We start from the raw sequence: 20,638 nt of genomic DNA, 5'->3' as shown, positions 1-20,638 counted from the left end.
TGCACACTTGATGGCTGCGTTGGAGATTAATTTGCCTTCCTCTATAAGCAGTTTTGTGCCCTCTTGAAACTGTGGAGGCAGGTGTTGTACAATCTGCTCTAGGGTGTCATAATGCGCCCTATCGTAACGTGCTAAGAGTGCTTGTGTATTAGAAATACGCCAAAAGTTAGCAGCCTGTGCAGCTACTCTCTTGCCCCCTGCCTCTAGCACTTTGGACTCCTTATCCGGGGGAGGAGCTTCACCCGTTGTTTGGGAGTTGGCCCTTTTGCGGGCATTGGCGACCACCAGGGAGTCTAGCGGCAACTGTCCCCGAATGTATGCAGGGTCTGCAGGTGCTGGTCTGTACTTCTTTTCAATACGTGGATTGACCACTCTCGCCCTGGTAGGTTCTTTAAAGATGTCCGCAGCATGTTTGAGGACTCCCTTGAGCATAGGCAGCGTCTTTACAGTCCTCTCAGAGACTGAAAAGGTGTCAAAGAGAAAGTCTTCTTCAACTGGGTCAGCATGCATGTCCACATCATGATTAGCAGCTGCCCTCTCAATTAGTGCATGAAAACCTGCAGAATCCTCTGTTGGGGATGCACGTGCACTGAAAGGTTGTGGGTCTTGCCCCACACTCTGGGTGCCTTGGTCACCAGTGTCATCATATGCATCTGGATGTGCATCTGGTTCATTGATGGGGAAGGGGTACTGGTCCTCTTCACCATATCCCTCACCCTCAGATTGTTCTGGTGAGGGAGTAGGGCTTCTTCTAGGAGGAGGCTGGATAGGCTCTATGAGGTTAGAAGCGTCCTGAGGAACCCTTTTTTTCTTTAGTGGGATGACATAGGAGTCCAGAGGCTCTGAAGTGATCCTCCTTTTGTATAGGGTTAATTTGCCTGTGTTGGCGTCGATGAAGTGCTCAGAATCGTCCTCTGATTCGAGTTCTCGACCTGAAGGTGCAATTGCCGTAGAAGAATCCGACTTCTTTGGCGTCGATTTAGTGGAAAAGGCCTTCGGAGCCTCTTTCGGCGGCAGAAGGAAGAGAAGCTTACTTTTAGGCTTTGCCGGAGCGTCACTCGGCGTCTGAGGCGACGGCAACGGAGCCGACATAGCAGCGGCCTTATCCCTGATTCTCTGTAGCGAAGCGGCGATGGGGGACGCTTCACTCACAGTGGCTTTTGGCGCCGACGAGGATGTCTTGACCTTCCCCTCGGATCCGACGTCATGGTGTCCTTTCTTAGGTTTGGACGCTGAGGCTGTTGTCGCTGACCCAGAGTCCTTGGATCGATGCGCAGATGTGCCAGCTGTCGATCCGTGCGCCTGCGTCGTTTCCGTGTCCACTACGCGACCGACTAACGGAGTCCCAGGCGTAGCCGGAGCCGTGCCGCTGGCCTTGGCGTGCTTAGACGGTGTCGCTGCGGTTGATCCATGCCGACCACCCTTTGTAGAGGATCCCTCCTCTTGCGCCGTTTTTGACCCTTTGGAATCGACCGACTTCTTCGACTTCTGCGGACCGGAGGTCGACGGAGCCGATGTGGCGGGTGCAGTAGTTTTCTGTGGGCCGGCCGCCATTTTAGGGACGCTCGAGTCCACAAGTTTCGGTTTCGTTTTCGGGTCGGCCATTTTAGGTGTAGTCGACACCGTAGTTCTCGGTTTCGATGTGGCCTGCTCAGCAAGTACGTCCGTGGCCGGGCCTGATGGCGGGGCCGTGGCTTGCGGCACAGGGTCTTGGGTAAGGCCGACTGGCGATCCCGTGACCCGATCGTGATCCTCGAAACCGTCGGGGCATAGCTCGTCCCCTGAGCTATCTGCCGCGGCCCCATAAATCTCTTCGACGTCCCCTACCTCGTCGACGTATTCAAGGCCCTGATCCGCGACTCCGTCGTCGTCCACCGGATCCGCCTCGACGTCCGTTTCGGGTGAGGATATCTGGAGATGATGACCCTGTTCATCTTCTTCTTGGTCGCCGAAGATGTTTTCTGGATCCGGGGCCGCTTGTCTGGCCTCCAGGCGCACCGCGCGCCGGAGCTTAAGAGTCTTCTTAGACCGGAACTGAGCGCAAGCCTTGCACTTGCCGTCGTCATGGTCCGGTGAAAGGCACTTGTTACAGACCGGGTGCAGGTCTATATGTGGGTACTTAGACCCACAGAGCGGACAGTACTTAAACGGACTCCGCTCCATGCTGGAAAGTTGCGGTCGTGTCGCGATGAGAAGGCCTCGATGTCCGAAGAGTGAAAAAACTCCGCTGAATCCGACTCCAAGAGACGGAAGAACTCGAGACCGTGCGCAAACAATACCGACGCTATGAATACAAAGCCTTTTGGCCTTAAAAAGTTAGTTTTACTCGGTTTCGACAGAGAGAAGTCGAGACCGCATCCGAACCCAATGGCGGAAAAAAACAATCTGGGGATGGAGCCGATGCCCATGCGCACTGTAGTCCAGGGGAGGAGCCACCTATCTCAGGATACTTCGAAGACTCTTCCAGGACAACAATGTGCGATCATCCGGACCCAACACTAGGCGGCGATCTAATGCTAAGATATGAATTTAGCAGCCCACATGCCTCGAACATGTTGTTACACTTTTGTTATTATGCTGTGGAAGGTCCATCACAAATGTTGATATGTTACTTCTCAATTTCTTACTGCTATATCTGGGTGTTAAATTGCTATTAATGAGGTCAAACTTTACCCAGTGTTAACGTGTTAAAATGTCAAAATAATGAATGCTAAAAATAAGTGCCACCTTACACTGCATAACTTAGTTAAGCCTGTCACATAATTTGGTCCTTCGTGGTTGTATAATTCCAGTAGCCCTACATATAGACCAGTTGTAACACGTACAGAATACTGTAGGTTTGTTCAAGTGTTGTTGAAGGAAGTGTTTGTCGGTTAGTTAACATATTCTTACTGGCATAGTATTTGCTTGAGATTTTTGGTTCCCAGAAAACAAATTTGTGGAGTTGGTGCCAATGACTCACTAATGAATGGATTATCAGGCCTCGAAAAATCTGCTCGCTATGGCGAGCAGATATTTGGTCAGGTAGAGCTATTTTCAGAAACTAGCTATCTGTTCTAGGAGTAAACTTAAGCTGGAAAGGAACTAGTGTTCTGGTCATTCAGAAAGTGAATGAGCAATCACGATGCCTTTAAATGTTGTTTTTATCTTAACACATTTGCTGTCTGTTCAAGGATAGACAGCAAATGTAATTTAGTCTTTTTACGAATTGCTGCTTATCTAATAATGGAAAATGGTGTTTACTTTTCTTTCTCTTACTGCTAGTAAAGGTTTTTGTCAAGTGAGCTATCTGATAGTCGTTGCGGAACAAAAGGCTGTAAGATACAACACTTAAACAGCTTGTAAATGAATAGTACAAATATTTCAAAATATATATCAGGAATTACGAAAGCACTTCTTTTGTATTAAGCAGCGTGATGCAAACAAAGATTTAAATAGGAGCAAAACAAATCAGAACACTTTACGAGGTGATGTGCAAATTACAAATATTTGCAAAGACTCGATTTCCAAACATTGTTTGTACAATGGAGTTACAATAAAACCGCATGTCAGTGAAACATTTTGTGGGCATTTCAATTACAAGTCTGCTGATTGCAAATGACAGCGTGCTACCACTTCATAATTTAGTTATATATTTATTAAAAGTGATAGTTTTTAAACATGATTTGAGAAACATTCCTGCCCTTGCCCTGATGATAATGCTGTTAATGAACTAAGAGGCTAGTCAGGGGTCATATATATCCTATATGTGGCTCGATTTGTATTATATATGGAGCAAATGTTTAGTCTATTATCAAACAAGAGTTTTTTGTACAGCAAATATGCTGTATCTGAAGGTGCTCTCATATGTGATAATGAAGAAAATGGTGACTGTGAATTAAAACATTTGCCCAGGATCACATAATTTTAAACCAGTTTATAGGTCAAGAGCCTTACAATTAGGTTTAGTAGATTATCAAAGTCAGTAGACCTACAGATCTAGTACCAATTTTTATGATTTTTGAGGCTTGGTTAGTAATTGCCAATGACTTCTGAGGATCTTTCTGATGTGATAGTTGGCTTAAGTGGCATGGAAGAGACCAGGCTCGAAATAAACGAATGCAAAAACGTCTAATCCTGGTCTCATCCACATTTACATAAGGAGGTAAAAAGACATTGTTAATAAAATCGGGATCTTGGGCTTCCACGCGAGATTTGATGGTGCATTGTATTTTGCAGAGGATCTGTACTTGGGCACAGATTTCTTGGGGTAATTTGTGTTTTCTTTCAATTAACGGCTAAGTTGCTACTTCATTCAGCGACACGGATTTCTCCAATTAGGAACGACATTGGGACAATTACTGCAGATGGGAGCAGCAGAACGCCAACAGGGGTGACAGATCACCAGACCAGGTAGTACAAATCCTCAGGAGCAGATTCGAGAACACTTGCGCAGAAGTAGGTTAAGTCTCCAAAATAGGTCAATTCAGCTTGGCTACTTTCACAGGCATCTTAAATGAATAACACAAAGAGCAATGAATGATAATGTGTGCAATCAGCTTAACCCCTTATTACTCTGGGAACATTCAATTCCTCTACAATCTTCTGTGTGCCATTACAGAGATGAATAGTCCAGCTTGAAGTGCCCGGCCATGTCCCTTCTGAACAGATCCAACCAGGACTGGTCTCCTCATCTCTACCCACTTTTTTTCTTGTTCATGCATCGGGATGTGCAAGTCGTAAGTGCGACACTCATCAGGGTCCGAGATACCACGTCACTGGTGGAGATTATCCAACAAAACTTACACTTGGAGGAGTTCTCTAGTACTAAAGTGTCGCCCTGGACAGCCATATGTTTTTACCCCCATTATTATATTTTAAAGTAGTCACCAGCTTCTACCCTTCTCCCTTATTTTAGTTCTTCAATTAAGCACAATGTCTGCCGTCCTTGGCCTAAACATCAGCACTGGTTTTGGCACCCTGTTTTTCTTTCACTCTCGCCTCTAAAATCGGTTCAATATCTGTACCATAATGATTTGTAGCAGATAAACCTAGGAATGGAAACATGGTTCATGACGACATGGAGTGAGGTGGCACCCGTATGAACGTAGTTCAGGCCAAAATCCTAAGGGACTATGAAAAGAAAAGCATTTGTACATTAGGAGAACTCGAAAGATGGCCAAACCACGCAAGAAAACAGCAGTTTGGGTCAACCATGTGCATGCACCAGCAAATCAGAATTGAGCCTGAATATTGGGCCTTCAAGGAAACAGTGCCAATGTTACATTCCTTTGCATACACAAGAACTTGCTATTTATTTCAATACAGTTGCGCCTTAAGTGTCTGCAATAGATTTTCATGGACCTTCGATTTAAAAATCTGAGGCAGATTCTTTTCTATTTGTTTTAATAAGGCATCAAATTAAGACTTTTCCATGCTGCCTACATCAATGTATTTAGGTCGGTAAGGTTGGATATTATGCAGGCACTCAGTAATGGTTCTTGCTACATAAAGTGAAAAAAACTATATCTATACCAACGATGGCCAGGAAGAAGCTTGTAAAGAGACATTTAATAACATGCTGAGGGCTGTACATTCACGTGGGACCTGCTTAGTTAACACACTATTTGTAAAGCGTATTTGAATGAATGTGGATATTATTTTCATGAAAGAGGCAAGTTCATCAAATTTCCATTAAATCAGTGCAAAGAAGCTCCCTTTATTTTAAATACCGACTAATCTGTGCCCATTTATTGACCACAACATGTGATTTTTAAGAACATTTTCCCAGAAGACAGTCTATGATTACGAAGAAGGCCACCATTGTCCCAGAAAGGCCTTCCACAGGACCTAGAGACCACCCGTCAGCATGAGACATGAAGGCCGAGGGAAGGTGGCTCCGTCAGGGCTGAGGCGGCATCAGGTATGATGGTATGATGGTATGAACCGGGCCACATCCGTTTGATGGTCCTTCTAAGTGGATAGTTGGTGCCAAGGCCACATCTAATCCTTCAGGATCTCACTGGTCTGGCTCTCAGCAGCCTGCTTGAGCACTTCTCTGCGCTGGAAATAACGGTATGCACGGACACTGCACAAGTACCCGCCGTAGAGTGTAAGTAGCATCATTGAGCCGGAGAAGGCCTTGTACCCAATGTCTGCCAGGCGTTTCGTGGACGGCATTGCTGCTCCCTGAAAACCAAAAGACATCTAGATAAACAGGTCAGCACTGAAACTTCTCACTGATCATTCCATAAGCCCTTCAGGACACAACTCTCGTCTTGTAACTCCACCCAAGTCACAGTATAACCAGGAAGCCTCTTAATACATTAATTCACAACACCCCTCTTTGCCCCAATTGTACATCCACATAACAGGCTAAACACAATAAATGTACTTGTTAAATACTTGTTCGACAGGACAGTGATACTAAGGATCACTGATGGGTGCGGTTGCAGATCGTTATCCTACTCTCAGGATCACTGCAATTCCCATTTTCTCTCTAAACCCCCTCATCATCCCCTTCCCCTCAAAGTAGGAGTTGCTGTTGGGGTGCAGCTACAATGGACACGCTAAATAGGGAACCATCATGTAGCTTGTGAGAAGTTTAGGATTTCATCAAGGGTAGTTTCCCTCCTCTGAGCCTCATTAAATGCAATACTTAGAGGAGTGGCTATCATGGAAACCCATGCAGCCACCACCATGGTGACCTTCCTTTCCATCACTGATGAGTACCGCACAACCAGGACAAATTTATAATGTTTGGGATGTTCTCTTTACTGAGTGTCATTGTGCTTCCTTCTCTTCCTCTCCACTCCAATTCCTTTCCAATTCCTCTCAACTTACACAGCTCCATGAATGAAAGAAACATATGTCTGATGATAGGGCATGATACCCCCACAACAATAATACGGTCACCATTGTACATCCTGTTGAAGAATGCAGGGTGTACCTATATCGCTTGAGTATTCAATCCAAAATAAAGCCCACAAATCTATTTTCTGCAATTTGGAGGTCTCCACCACTCCACTGGCCTGTGACCAGTCACAAATGATCAGCAGTAGTGGGTACTGAGAGTCCCAAGATCACTTGTACACGCAAACATTTCCCCAGAGGCCATAAATGTGATCTGTGCCATGCCCAAGGGCTGCATTGATGCGTGCATGGTGAAGATCGTGGTGGTGTAAAGTGAGCATACATGGTGTGTGAGAAGCTGGCTTGGTATATGGTGCACACTTATGTAAATGGGCACCCTGAACCAATCCAGATGACCCTTATGGGGATTTTAGTGGTCTTGTACAAACTGTTAAAGCTCTCTAAGTGGTAGCTGTGAAGAGCAGCCTTCAGGTTTAGTCCAGAAGGAGTGTAAAGCAGCTTATTTTATCAGAGCATAATCTTATTGGTATAAGTTAAGTGAAAAATAACCGCACAGTGTATTTATAAAAATATGTATTGATTATAAGACGCTCACTAACACATACAGGTATCTCCTAGCTGGAGATATACACAATGCACACCATACTTTGCAATAGAAATAGGTAAGTAGCACAGATACACAGTGGTCACCAAGGGGAGAGCAAACCATATACTACAATAGTGGTATGCTAACCACGACTAGAGTCAAGACTATACCCAGAAAACGTAGAAGTGCCGGGAACCCAAGGAACCACCCGAGGTAAGTACCCGGGAACCCCACGAAGGCCATGTGCAGAGTGGCACCACGACCGGGGGCTCAATATAAGTCAATGGAAAAGTTGCGGGTGCAATTTCTAAGAAGAAGGACCCTGCCCAGTGGACCCTGAAGAAACCCTATAGAAGACAGAAGGTTGGAGAGCCACCCCACCCGTGCATACTCTAGGAACCAGGATACCTACACCAGGGAAGCCGGGTACATAGGTGTGAAGTGGCATCGGAAACTGCTGTCAAACGAAATGGAGGACTTCAGGAAGATGCCGCTGCTGGAGAAGGTGAAAGTGTCCAGTGGAACCCAAAGGTGGATTCAGGATGAGAAGTACCTGCAAGGAGAGGGGACAGAATCTATGGCACTTGGAAGTGACCAGGAGGTCCGGAAGACGAATGCCCACCGAAGTAGAGTGTTGCAGTAGTGCTGACTGTGACCTTCAAACTACAGCTGTGCGGACCAAGCAACGCTGTGGAAGACCAGGAGCTGTGCACAAATAGTCCCATGTTGGATGTCGAGAGTTGAAGGGTCGGTGTCTGTTGGAAGCACCAACAAGCCTTTGCAACTGCTACCAACGTGGAAAGTGAAGAAGGTACAGAGTCGGGACCAGCAAGGTCCAGGTGACTCACCACAAGCAGGGGAGTCAGGGCAGGCCTGAGCATTCAGGGGAGCCCGCAGAAATCAAAGGAGACCCTCAGGAGGACCACAAGCCGGAGGTACCGGAGTCGCAAGAGGACCTCGAGCAGCTCACCAAAGATGCAGGCCCATGACGCAAGTGATGCGGTGAGGACGAAGATCTTGGTCACAGGAAATGCTGGAGGTGAGGGCTACGTGGAGCACGAACATCTCAGTGGAAGGAAGCCAACAAGCCTTTGCAACTGCAAGTAGACGCGGTGCCAGGGGTTTGGTTCCTGTGGCTCCGACGAGGGATACTGACCTCAAACTTGGTGAGAGGTCAGGGCAGGCCTTGAGGGATGTGAAGAACCACCACCTGTGTTGCTGAGCCTTTCAGAGTCCGTGGGAGCCCAGGATCAGCAGACCGGTCAGCTTAGTTGCTGTGGCTGCAGATGCAGGTAAGTGACTCCTTCACTTCAAGGGAGATTCCTTCAGGTGTCTTGGATGCCCACAGGTCTTGGTAGGTTCCTGTATGGAGCACAGGCACGGACGTTGCAGCAGACTAGCAGGGCAATGAGATCAGGAGTCTTCCCAGTTGCAGCCTTGATGCCCACAGCGAAGTCCAGAGTGCCCAGACCGTCAAAGAAGTGGTGTCTTGAAATGAATCTTGTCCCACAACGAATCTAGGGACTTAACTAAGCCCTTAAGTACCCTAGGGAAAGTGTTGGGACGATTCAGGTTTTCTTCTTCGGGGGGGGGGGGTTCAGCCAGTGGGGAGAATACTCCCATGTCCTTTGTCCAGTTTCACGCCAGAGTAAGAGCACACGGCTCCCTAAGCTTGTTTGAACAGGATTTTTCAAGGGGGCACCAAATGTTTCCCCTTCCAGCAGACTGAGTGGCGCTGGCAAGCGCTCGCACCCGGCCCCAGTAAACTAAACCCTGTCTGGGAGGTGGTCACACCTCCCTTTGACAGGATACCTATTGTTCTGCCTTCCCCTGCCCGAGCTTGGCTCAGCAGCAGGAGCGCAGAATTGTGTCTCTGGTCAGCAGCAGCCATGTTGTGCTGTCCGGGTCTAGAAGACTGGTACTGGTAGCACTGAGGGCCTCCTGGAGGAGCTTTACAGTGCATAGAATCATAACTCCCACACCGTGTATGATGATACCAAACATGACATGGTTAAAGCCAGTTTAGAGCTGGTCATCGCCTAATGACGCATGGCCACTCTATGTATAGTAATGGCTGATGCACTTACAACCCGGGATGTAGTATAGTTCCTATATTCCCAATAGGCTCTGCACATTGGAATATTATATCCTATAGTTTAGACGTAGGACTGAGGTCGACTAGGTCTCTATAGAATATAGAGAACTTAATAGTGAGAGTGCCAGCTAGCTCAGAGGTCACTAGAAACTTTCTCAAATACACAAGAAGGGATTAGTTTCTGACAACTGCATAAACATGACAACTTTGTTTCCCAAGAATAAGAACTGTATCTCTAGAGTCGTGGAAACAATAGATAAGAATTTCACTCAGTCAATCGTGCATCCTTCGTTTCAACAGAGGTGCAGAGAAATAGAGAGACGGGCGTTTTCAATAAAAGGTTTTATTGAACAGTCTTCTTTCTTATGCAAGTAAAGTGAACTGCTACAATCGTAATGCAGGCTGCAAAGAATAATGCGTACAGCGAGAATAGTATTATAAAATAATACTGTAAAAGCATTGTATGGTTTCTAAGCCATATAAAAATACATACATAAATACACAGGCTAAAATACTCAACTGGTGTTTCTAAAATACACCTACCCCAATGTACCTAACCTAAGTCTAGTACGCGGGAGGGAGTAAGTTGTTTTCTTTGCCAAGAATCTATCCAAGATTTCTCTTAGGTTCTAATTAGCTCCATACCTTAGTTTTAGAATAAAGGAGGTCTGGTATCTCGTTTCGAGACTCTATTTCCCAACACCCCGCAAGGGGAGCTTGGAAACACTGGAGCTGGATTCTCAGCGAGAGAAAGGACAGCTTCTCGATCAGTGCATCAGCTGGAGGGTCGGCTTCCTTCGGCACTTGCTGTAGCGAGCTGCATCGGGCAAGTAGATAGTCGAACTGCTCCGAACCACCGTGTCTTGCTATAGCAAGTGAATGCATATTTATACCTTTACGGTGTCTAGTTTGACGTAAAGTCGGGCATAAGAACGTCAGTAAAGAACCCCAAGGGAATAGCAGTTTGTTGTAAAGTACATGAGTTCTTGGACAAATCAATATTCAAGCAAGGGGATGTCCCTGACTGCTTAAGCCGATTTTCCAAGAAATCGTTGTGACGTTTTGGTACGGGTGGAAGTAGCCATGCCTGTATTTGGACTGCATGGGCTATGTCTAAATAAGGGTATGATTTCTATGCCTATATTAGGGCAATGTGAATTGTACTTATATAAGGGCATGAATCGGGATAATTCGCTTGGATCCTAAAATGCCATACAACAGGGAGAATGAACTCCGCAGGTTGTAGGGGTGTCCTGCTCATGCAGGGGCACCCTCACACTTAGAAAGGAGCACCCTGCCTTCAGGATTGAAAGGCCTGCTTTAGGGGTGACTTATAGGTTTAAGTGCAGTGACTTTACATATAGGAAAAACTATATCTTTCGTAAGAGGGGCTAGCACCAGCTTACAAAGGCTGCATTGGCAGGTCTGTAGTTACAGTTTAAATGGTCTCCCATGGGAGGCATAATGAATGTACCCTTGGTGTACCTATGCCCCAAGTACCTCAGTAGTTTATACTAGGTATTGATAAGGATATACCAGTGTCCAATCTGGGATGTACCCAAGTACTTACCATACCAAATTAAGAGAGAAAGCACAGAGTCTGGGAACCTGATTAGCAGGATCCAAGTCAGACTAGTCAGAAACAGCATAGCATCAGGCAAAAAGTGGTGGTAACCATAAACGCAGATCCTACTTTCCTACAGTGTGAACAACAAACCGAGCCTTAATGTGAATTCTACCTTCCACCCTTACTCAAATCTCATCCACCAATAATTAAAGATAAAGCATTAACTTTCTGTGTAAAACGTGGGGGGGAAAGAGATACTCATCTAGTGGTTGAACTACACAATGTGAAACCCAGAAATCTTGGGATCAAACTCAGCTTCCTGACTAACCAAGTTGTGTAACTCTTGGCAATTGTTGCATTTGACTTTACCTCCTTTTTCTTCATAACCACGTATGAGAGCACCGTAAAATACATGAGTTCATGTTGTGTGCTGTGCAAAAGCATCAGTTGTGTTTGATTTAATAAACCATAGCGATGATCCAAAACTAGGCCACACAGAGGGCGCACCTTATAAATGACTTGTCTCATGGTTCACCAATGGCATTGTTGTCAGGTTAGGGGAGGGGGGGGGAGACATGAATGTTTTTAAGTTCATACCTGAAAATTACCACAAGTTCATTTTCCCGGCGCCTTCCCAGCACTACTGTTATGGCATGGATATATATCAAGACGCCCTCACTGACCTCATATCCTGGATTGTATTTTGATAACTTCTGCCCCAGAATATGCTCCAAACAATGACACCAAGAACCACAGAGAAGGTAATGGTATGTCTTGAATCCAGATGGAGTTCCCCACAGATTGGGGCTCTGAACTTTTCAGTGGAACACAACATTCTAACTTTCTTTAATTGTTTTCTTCAAGTAAATGTAGAAAGGAATCAAACTGTGGTGAAAGGGCACTAGGTGGCACTTTGTTAATATGCAATCTATCCTCCTTACTTGGAGCCACCTTAATGTCTATGAAGATTGCCCATACATTATTCTAGAAAATCCTTGACTTCACACGTGGACACCTTTTACGACTGATTGAGGCAGCTGCCACAATCGAGCATGCGAGGAGTTCATCCATCTCCCGCAGGAATAGTTGTCAGATGGTGCACTATTTTAGTGCGGCGCCAGATTTACTAAAACCTATCTAGGCTCTGTGTGTATTTGCCCGCATAAGCAGCGTTTTTTGGCATTGATTCGCCTTCATCACATTCTTCACGCTGAAGTATCGGGCGGATGGCCTTGTGTTCTACTAAGGATTTATACCGGAGCTGTGGATAGAGTAGTGTTCTTGAGTTCGTTACTCACCTTTAAGCTGGAGGGAACGCTGGCCTTCATTTGTTAACGTTACGTTTAGAAGCCAGATTTGGCATCGGATGTACCTCTTGAAAACCCTACTATAGAGAGTTGTTTTTGCAAGCTGAATAAGGTGTGTCAAAAATTGCAGGTCTTCACCAAAACGCACGTCGCTGCAGTTTTAGAGAACAAGACTTGATTAATGGAATGTTTGTAACTTCAATCAATAATGTTCTTATAAATAATAACAAAAGAATTACTTGATTAATATGTGTATGTAAAATAATTGAATTTTCAAATTTTTGTTTCTCTTTCTTTTGGCTATGTTTGTTTTGGTTATCAGTTTATTGTGATAATTATTGGTTTTGTTTTATTGTTGTCTTATTCACTAGTTGATGTGGAGATGTGAGAGAATATTTGTTGAATGAGTGGGGTGAGAGTGGTATGGGTGTTATGAATTTCAAGTCGAAGGGTTTTAGCTACATGGTTCTTAAACGTTTGGTACATCAATATTTGTATGTATATGTATTTGATTGTTGTAATGTCCTGAATTGAAAGTATCCTCATGTGACGGAATTATAATAAATAACATTTTTGATAAAACTTTACATGAATGTATTGATGATTATTAATATGTTTGATGGACTGATTTGTAATTGATATATACATTAAGACTTCTTGATGACTTTGTAAGCATCTTTGAAGTAGGGAGATATACTCCGCCAACTAAAATGTTTACAGGCATGTTGTTTTGTCTTTTTTTGGTAATTCTATTTGCTCCCCTGATTTGTCTGCCTGTGTATCTATGTACCTCCCAGAGGCTCCCCTTTTGTTGTGGTATACACACGTAGACACAATCTGTATAAAATTTAACATACTGCAACACAGCAATGTGTACATGTCTATTACAAACCTTTCCATCTATTTCCTCCATATGCACAGGACCACGTTACAGTAGACTGCAGAAATTAGAATTTTAAGTAGCTCAGTAGCGCTATTGATTCTGACTCAGTGTCTGAGTTCTCACAGTTCTAGTCCTCAAATGTTCACCTTGCACTTGGTAAGAGACTAGTATTTACGTCAACTCCTTCTCTAATATAGAGACCACAAAAATACCCACAGTGGGATGGCAGCATGAAGACAGTCTATACACCGGTATCACTTCTGCCTAGTGCACCACATGCCTTCTCTGCAGATTTAAATTCGAAAGTCATCCTGTTGCATGGTTAGTTTTTTCATCATTTCACCAGGCCTAAACACTCCATATTAGTGTAGGCATATTCAGACACAAACCATTGTGTTTGTTTGCTCTTACAATCTCTCCACCATGTCAAGTGGTTCTTGTTTGACAGGTTTCAGCAAAAAACATTCAACACTGATTGCCTTGGCGTGCAAGAGTTCTGACACGCCACATTTTGAACATGGATTTCTGAAACATTCCCAGCTCTCATATGTGAGCCAGTCTAACTTGGTGGACCGGAAATCCTAGATGAGCTGAGCCCTCACCTCATATTTACATTCCAATAGTGTGCAGGTGCTATCTGATTCCCTGAAACATCTATGCAAGCCATGAATATACCCTCCCGTCTGCCTGCTTGGTTTTGTGTAGAATCTTTTTTTTTCATAGTCCGCATTTACCTTAAGCCCAAAATGTGCACGGAGATCATCACTGATATGCATAGTTGGCACCAATTTGTGCACCATAGAATTTCACCATGCTGTCCACCTCCCGGTTCGACACCAAATAACTAATAGCCACGCAATCCATAGATTCCATCTTGGTACCAAGAAAAACAAGCATTAGAAATGCAATCGGGCTCGGATTTATTTGAGTTTGAGCTAATGGCATTGTAAATGGTAATGTATTTTTGCTAAGTGTTATGGAGTGTGTTAATGTGGTGTGTAGTGGAATTATGTGTGTTAGATTATAATTGTAGCAATGGTGGCATGCTGTGTTTTTACATGAATATGTTTAAAACTAAAGTGTACCATACTGAGATTGCTACAATACTTAATTGTGGATGTGTAACAATCGATGCATGTACTGATGGCCGTGACTGCCTGTAGAAATTGTGCACTGATGGCTGGTGGTGAGCAGTAGCATTGGTGGTGGTGGTACTGCTGGCCGTAGTACTGGTAGTGGTAGTACTGGTGGTGGTGGTACTGGTGGTGGTGGTACTGGTGGTGGTGGTACTGGTGGTGGTAGTACTGGTGGTGGTAGTGGTATTGGTAGTGGTAGTACTGGTAGTGGTAGTACTGGTGGTCGTGGTACTGGTAGTACTGGTGGTGGTGGTAGTGGTAGTACTGGTGCCTGTAGTACTGGTAGTACTGGTGGTGGTGGTGGTACTGGTGGTGGTAGTACTGGTGGTGGTGGTGGTACTGGTAGTACTGGTGGTGGTAGTACTGGTGATGGTGGTACTGGTGGTGGTGGTAGTGGTACTGGTAGTACTGGTAGTGGTGGTGGTGGTATTGGTAGTACTGGTGGTGGTGTTACTGGTAGTACTGGAGGTGGTGGTACTGGTAATGGTAGTACTGGTGGTGGTAGTACTGGTAGTGGTAGTACTGGTAGTGGTAGTACTGGTGGTCGTGGTACTGGTAGTACTGGTGGTGGTGGTAGTGGTAGTACTGGTGCCTGTAGTACTGGTAGTACTGGTGGTGGTGGTGGTACTGGTGGTGGTAGTACTGGTGGTGGTGGTGGTACTGGTAGTACTGGTGGTGGTAGTACTGGTGATGGTGGTACTGGTGGTGGTGGTAGTGGTACTGGTAGTTCTGGTAGTGGTAGTACTGGTAGTGGTGGTGGTGGTGGTGGTGGTATTGGTAGTAGTAGTACTGGTGGTGGTGTTACTGGTAGTACTGGAGGTGGTGGTACTGGTAATGGTAGTACTGGTGGTGGTAGTACTGGTGGTGGTAGTACTGGTAGTGGTGGTACTGGTAGTGGTGGTACTGGTGGTGGTACTGGTAGTGGTAGTACTGCTGGTGGTAATAATGGTAGTGGTAGTACTGGTGGTGGTACCGGTAGTGGTAGTGCTAGTGGTGGTGGTACTGCACGCGGGTCTGTAAAATTGGAAGTGTATGGCGGCCCTGCGACTGTATGCATTTGTAAAGTCTGCACGTTTGAAGCCTTGTGGCGCTGCAAGCACGTGTGTCTTAAACATTGCAAGGTTGGTGGCACTGCACTTATGTCTGCATAGCTCACGTTCTACGTGGCACCGCACCCGTCCCTGTGAATATGAAGACACGTTCATAAAGCACGAGTTCGTCGTAAAATCAAAGCGTTACTAAATTTCTCATTTAAAAATGTAGAATTTTGGAAACTATCATGTGCACTGGTAAAAAAACACACATTGAGTCCATAGAAAGGAGACATAGCTAAAGCTATTCTCCAGTAGGTGCAGCAGAGTGGGCGCGGGTTGTAATTGGGATGTACAGATTGTGTTTACCTCTGGATAGAATGTTGATTAACCAATGGACAGTAGAGAGATGGCAGCGGCTGTCGATCATGATGATGAAACCTATGTTTCACAGGGACTGGGATGTCTTGTTCATATTTACGGATCCCTAGGACCTATAGGCTTATACCACTGCATTTTGTTAAATAAAAGCACTGTGTATGTGGGTATGCAGCTGTGTGGACATGCATATATATATTATTTACATAATGTGTGTGTATATATGTATATACATATATATATATATATATATATATATATATCAACGTTTGTAGACATCCGTGCAACATCGGATGTATTCATAATGCATTCTTACCAGTGGTCAGTTGCACGGATGTCTACAAACGTTGACTGTATTTTAGCACCATACTCTATAGGTCCACGTTCGATGAGACTGCCACTCTATTTCTGTAAACATGCATGCACCTTTCCATTGTTTGATGAAGAAGGTGCGATGCCAGCTCATACAGGATTTCGTTACAGAAGTATTTGAATTGAATTTCGTTGTATGTCAGTTACTTTTGAGAGTTCAAAGAGTGTGCATACGTAGCTGCAGCGCTGTGCATGACGGGTGCTTCTATTACACGCTTTACATAAGGGGCACGCTGTTTGCAAAAATGTATTTAATGTTTACTAGTGCGGCTTCAGTCGCTGGATTATATTTAGGTCGTTTATATTACAGGGGGGTTATGTGTTCTGTTTGCAACCTGCCTGCCTTATTACAGTCTCTGATATTCTAATGCAGTTATAACTAGGCAGATCATTGGCTAAACTCTAAACCAAGCCTTTAGTTTTTACGTGGTCGCGGGGCCACACATCAGCCTGCCCCAGGTCACACGGCTTTGTGAGATCTCCAAATGTACAATGCGAGAATAGTAGAAACTGGGCTACCTCTCCTCACGAGGCGCAGTCCTTGAACTGCGCCATAATTGCTGTTAATTCTGCACCCTTTAACTCACTACAAATGCTGAAACGCAGTCTCCGTTTGAAGATATATCCGTATATTTTGCATTGCGGCCATGTCATGTCGCATTCGTTTTGTTATGGCGGCTCTCTTTAAAAACACTTATTCTCCACGTACAGCAGTCTGGACGTTACTCACGGCCTTGTCGCCCTTCGTGCTCGTATACACGGCCTCGCTGTTAACTGCGTCATTCATTCCTTCGGAGCGCTAGGCGCTGTGATATTGCGCTTTACCTTGCTGGTTCTGGGAGGGATACTGTGTTTGCAGATGTGTCCTGGGGAGGCCCCGAGGTCACTCTATAACCTGCAGTGGGGGCTTCAGACAACCGCTGCCTATGTGGGGCCTCCTGCAGACTGCGCCCACAGGACCGCACGGCCCTGCAAATAAAACTGCTTCCCCGCGGCTGACACAAGCCAGATCACTGCAAATTGATGGCCCTGCTTTTCTCGTGAGACAGACCCGGAAAATGTAGTTGTGTCTGATGGATATTGGGCTCCGTCTACACGAAGCTGCAAGAAACGTCCTGGAGGTCGGAGAAGCTCTGTTCAGATCAGATGTTCAGTGCACAGCTTCAACCGAGGGTACGTACCTGCAGGAATGTAGCGAGGTACAATGCGAAACTAAATTACAAGACAGTATGTGGAGGGAGAAACCCGCTCTGTAACGCGCTGCAGAGTTCTACGAGTGTGCATCTCAGGAATCCCTTTCAGAGAAATAAAAATGTCTTAAGAAGTGTGAGTATACGAATCATATTGATTTGTGTGATGGATTGTGCAATTATAAATAAATTGGTCCTGAAGTTTCCAATTCTTCAGTTAAATAAACAAAAACACCTTTCGGAAATACTGCTTATTTCGCATGGACAATTTGGCGAAAATGTCGGAAAGAAACTGGAACAGAAAAGTGTGCAGGCCCGTCCCTTGCGGTCTGAGCGCATGCCAGGAAACTAGATTTCTGTTCGAAAGTCCTCATTACCGGCCCTTGCTATCTGGCGGCAGCGTTTAATGGGCTGCGCGGGATTCTTTCCGAAGCGCCGTGTGTTTTGGTTGCTCCGTATCCTGAGCCAGCTAGCGCCTTAAGGAGGCATGCGCCTACGCCTGGGCGCCAAGGGTGCTCGGCTCCTTTTGTTTCGACGTAGTTACCTCTCGCAGTCCACGACAAACTTGGGAAATGTAGCTCTAGTTTACCATGGGCATGTTATCACGGTCCTCTCAGGAAGCTGCGCGCTGAGAGCTGCAGAATTGTGAACGCGCCCGGCCATCTGGATTCACTAACGGAGGCACGCTGACAGCTCCTAATTATAATTTATGTACTTCTTAGCGCGAGCACGCACGAAATATGCCCAAAATGGCGGAACTAAACTACATTTACCCTATCACTTCAAGCCTATTAAAACGAAAACACAAGGAAGACGAATCACTGACCAGATGACAGAAAACGCTAAGGAATGTCTGGAATTTCTCTCTCCAAGGCCCTAGGAGATACTTCTTCTTTTTTTTCTCCTTTAACATTAGTTCTCAAACTCCTCCCAGTTTCACTGGGAAGGAGTCCGAGCCCTAAAAAGCGGAAAGTGTTGGTAGAAGACAGGTAATGGTATATTTGGTGCATGCAGACCTATCGGAGATACTAGACGGATTTTCCTCACAAAATCTCCTAAATCACAATTACCAACAAAATGCAGGTCAAGGGATATCTAGGATCCTCTTAGACAGACCTAGCAAATAAAGAATCTAACATATTACCCACGTAATTAGGCAACGAGGGGGAAAAGAAGAGAATCTCAGAATACTGATGCTGAGGAAGGGACCATAGACAGTGCAATGCTAATGTATGTGCCATGTTAATAAGAATCCCTTTACAGAAGTTGATATCCCGGAATATACACGGATTGTAACAAATGAACTGTTTATTGCTTTATTATGAATAAACTTTAATAAAGTAATGTTTCCAAAATGAGCACAGTACCGTGATGAACAAGAATGAGAACATGTATTTTTTCCTTTATCAATGAAATCAGAAAGAGTCTCTACAAACACCCCCTCGCAGAAAGTTTGAACTTCCTACTTAAGCAATTGAAAGGGACTAGGTACAAGACAGGTCCTACCAGAGACTACAACATCAACTTTTACATAAGCCGGCCTCACCTCTTAACCAACAGACATCACACAAGATCTCGGACATTCATACCATTAATTCAACTGCCCCACACACCACCTCCACTAACAGCTCACCTTCTCATGCTGCTATGCTTTCTTCCCACTTTTAAGTTACTCGGTCCATGCTCGGCTCATCAAAGATCCACATACATCTGCTTTCCTCCATACTTCTCCTCCCCCATCCTCCAGTTGGTATTATTGAAAACCAGACTTTTTCCCAGAGAATAATATCTCAGTCCCCTCGGTCTGGCTCTCGTGAATTTCAGTTACGCATAGTGTCCTTTTTAGGTCTCGACTGGCGTACATTGCGCAGCAGTGTCGCGCAGCTCGAGAATTTTTGTTTTTCAGTACTGGGGTTGAACCCACCTCTCTCTTCGATTGGCTAGCTCCATAAATGGAGGCTAGCCATTGGAAGAGAATGATGTCAATCAGTCTTGGAGCAGATTCGTGGGCGTTTCTGTCTTTCTTAAGCCCCGCCCCCTTTTCTCCGTCATGTAGAGGTGGGCGTTGACTTTTTTTTTTTTTTTTTTACACGGATGTTTTTCATCATTGCTAACCTCGTCCCGGTCCCGCGTGGTTGTGTCCTGCCCCCCTCCCGCTGTCCGTCCCCCCTCCCACTGTCCGTGTCTTTGTTCCCGCCCCCCTCGCGCTGTCCGTGTCTCCGTTCCCGCCCCCCCTCCCGCTGTCTGTGTCTCCGTTCCCGCCCCCCCTCCCGCTGTCCGTGTCTCTGTTCCCGCCCCCCCTCCCGCTGTCCGTGTCTCCGTTCCGGGAACCAAAATGTCTAAGAGAGGTAAGGGAAACTTTATTCTGCACTGTGCTATCTCCTGCCATCTCCTGCAGGAGGGACGCGAATGTCACAAGTAATGGCGTGCGCTGCTAGGGAAGGGCATCTGCCATCCCCACGAGCCTATATGTTTACGGAACGCTGCAGCTAGAGATGAAAACCAGCTAACCGATGTAAGCTCTTGTGCTGGGCTCTGTGAAACCATGTTTAACCCATGGGGATCCGGGAATTACGGAAGGGGGAGCGGGTTAAGTTTGATTTTAAAAATCTGCGTGTGTTTGAGGTAGTGTTTCCACAATATGGGGGCCGTTCAGTTTTGGGGTACAGCGTGGATGGAGATAGCTGAATAGAGTCTGTACCTTCGTTATCGGGAGACAGTGTTGGAAAGATACCAGCCTTAATGCAAGCGCTTGTGCGCTAATGACTCTGGGATTGACCGAAACGTGTTGCATGTCTGTGTTATTAGAAATGTCAGGACTAGCTACTGATTGTGCCGTTTTGATGAGCTGCTAGGGGACAGCTAGCAAAGCAGGGGCGTTTACTTGTTAAGAACTGGTTATATGACTGAACTTTAATGAGTGATTTGATTAATTAGGGCTAAACCTACTGGAAATGTGGGTAATGTCACTGTCCTAATGGCAGGTTAGACTTTGAGGGGAAGTGATAAGTAAATCTCAATGTTTTGTGCGAGCAAGGAGTAGCGTTGCATTTACTACCTAGATCCCGTATACTTCTCTGACCATTCATGGGGCGTCGATACCTTTTCCAGGGAGGCTTTCTCTGTGTTTTAGAAATTGTTATATGGTTATGTCGGACAGGTTAGTTTAATTGCAAGCCAACGTTATTCTTTAACTTAGTAACTTCTACTCCACCATTAGAAAGATAATGTAGCAACGTCT

General features: G+C 45.4%; 1 protein-coding gene across 2 annotated transcripts in view; it reads right to left on the bottom strand.

The window, feature by feature from the left end:
• Positions 1-5,368: 5,368 nt before the first annotated feature.
• Positions 5,369-20,638, bottom strand: part of COX14 (cytochrome c oxidase assembly factor COX14) — a 34,413-nt gene continuing 19,143 nt past the window's right edge. For both annotated transcript variants that reach the window (XM_078689121.1, XM_078689122.1), the window contains exon 2: positions 5,369-6,168. In XM_078689121.1, the coding sequence (XP_078545247.1) occupies positions 5,983-6,159 (177 nt within the window). In that variant the 5' untranslated portion in view covers positions 6,160-6,168 and the 3' untranslated portion in view covers positions 5,369-5,982. The remainder of the gene's footprint in view (positions 6,169-20,638) is intronic.

This window comes from Lissotriton helveticus, chromosome 1_1, assembly GCF_964261635.1.
Source record: "Lissotriton helveticus chromosome 1_1, aLisHel1.1, whole genome shotgun sequence".
In the NCBI taxonomy this organism is placed as follows: Eukaryota; Metazoa; Chordata; class Amphibia; order Caudata; family Salamandridae; genus Lissotriton; species Lissotriton helveticus.
This window is presented reverse-complemented; position numbering and strand designations above follow the sequence as displayed.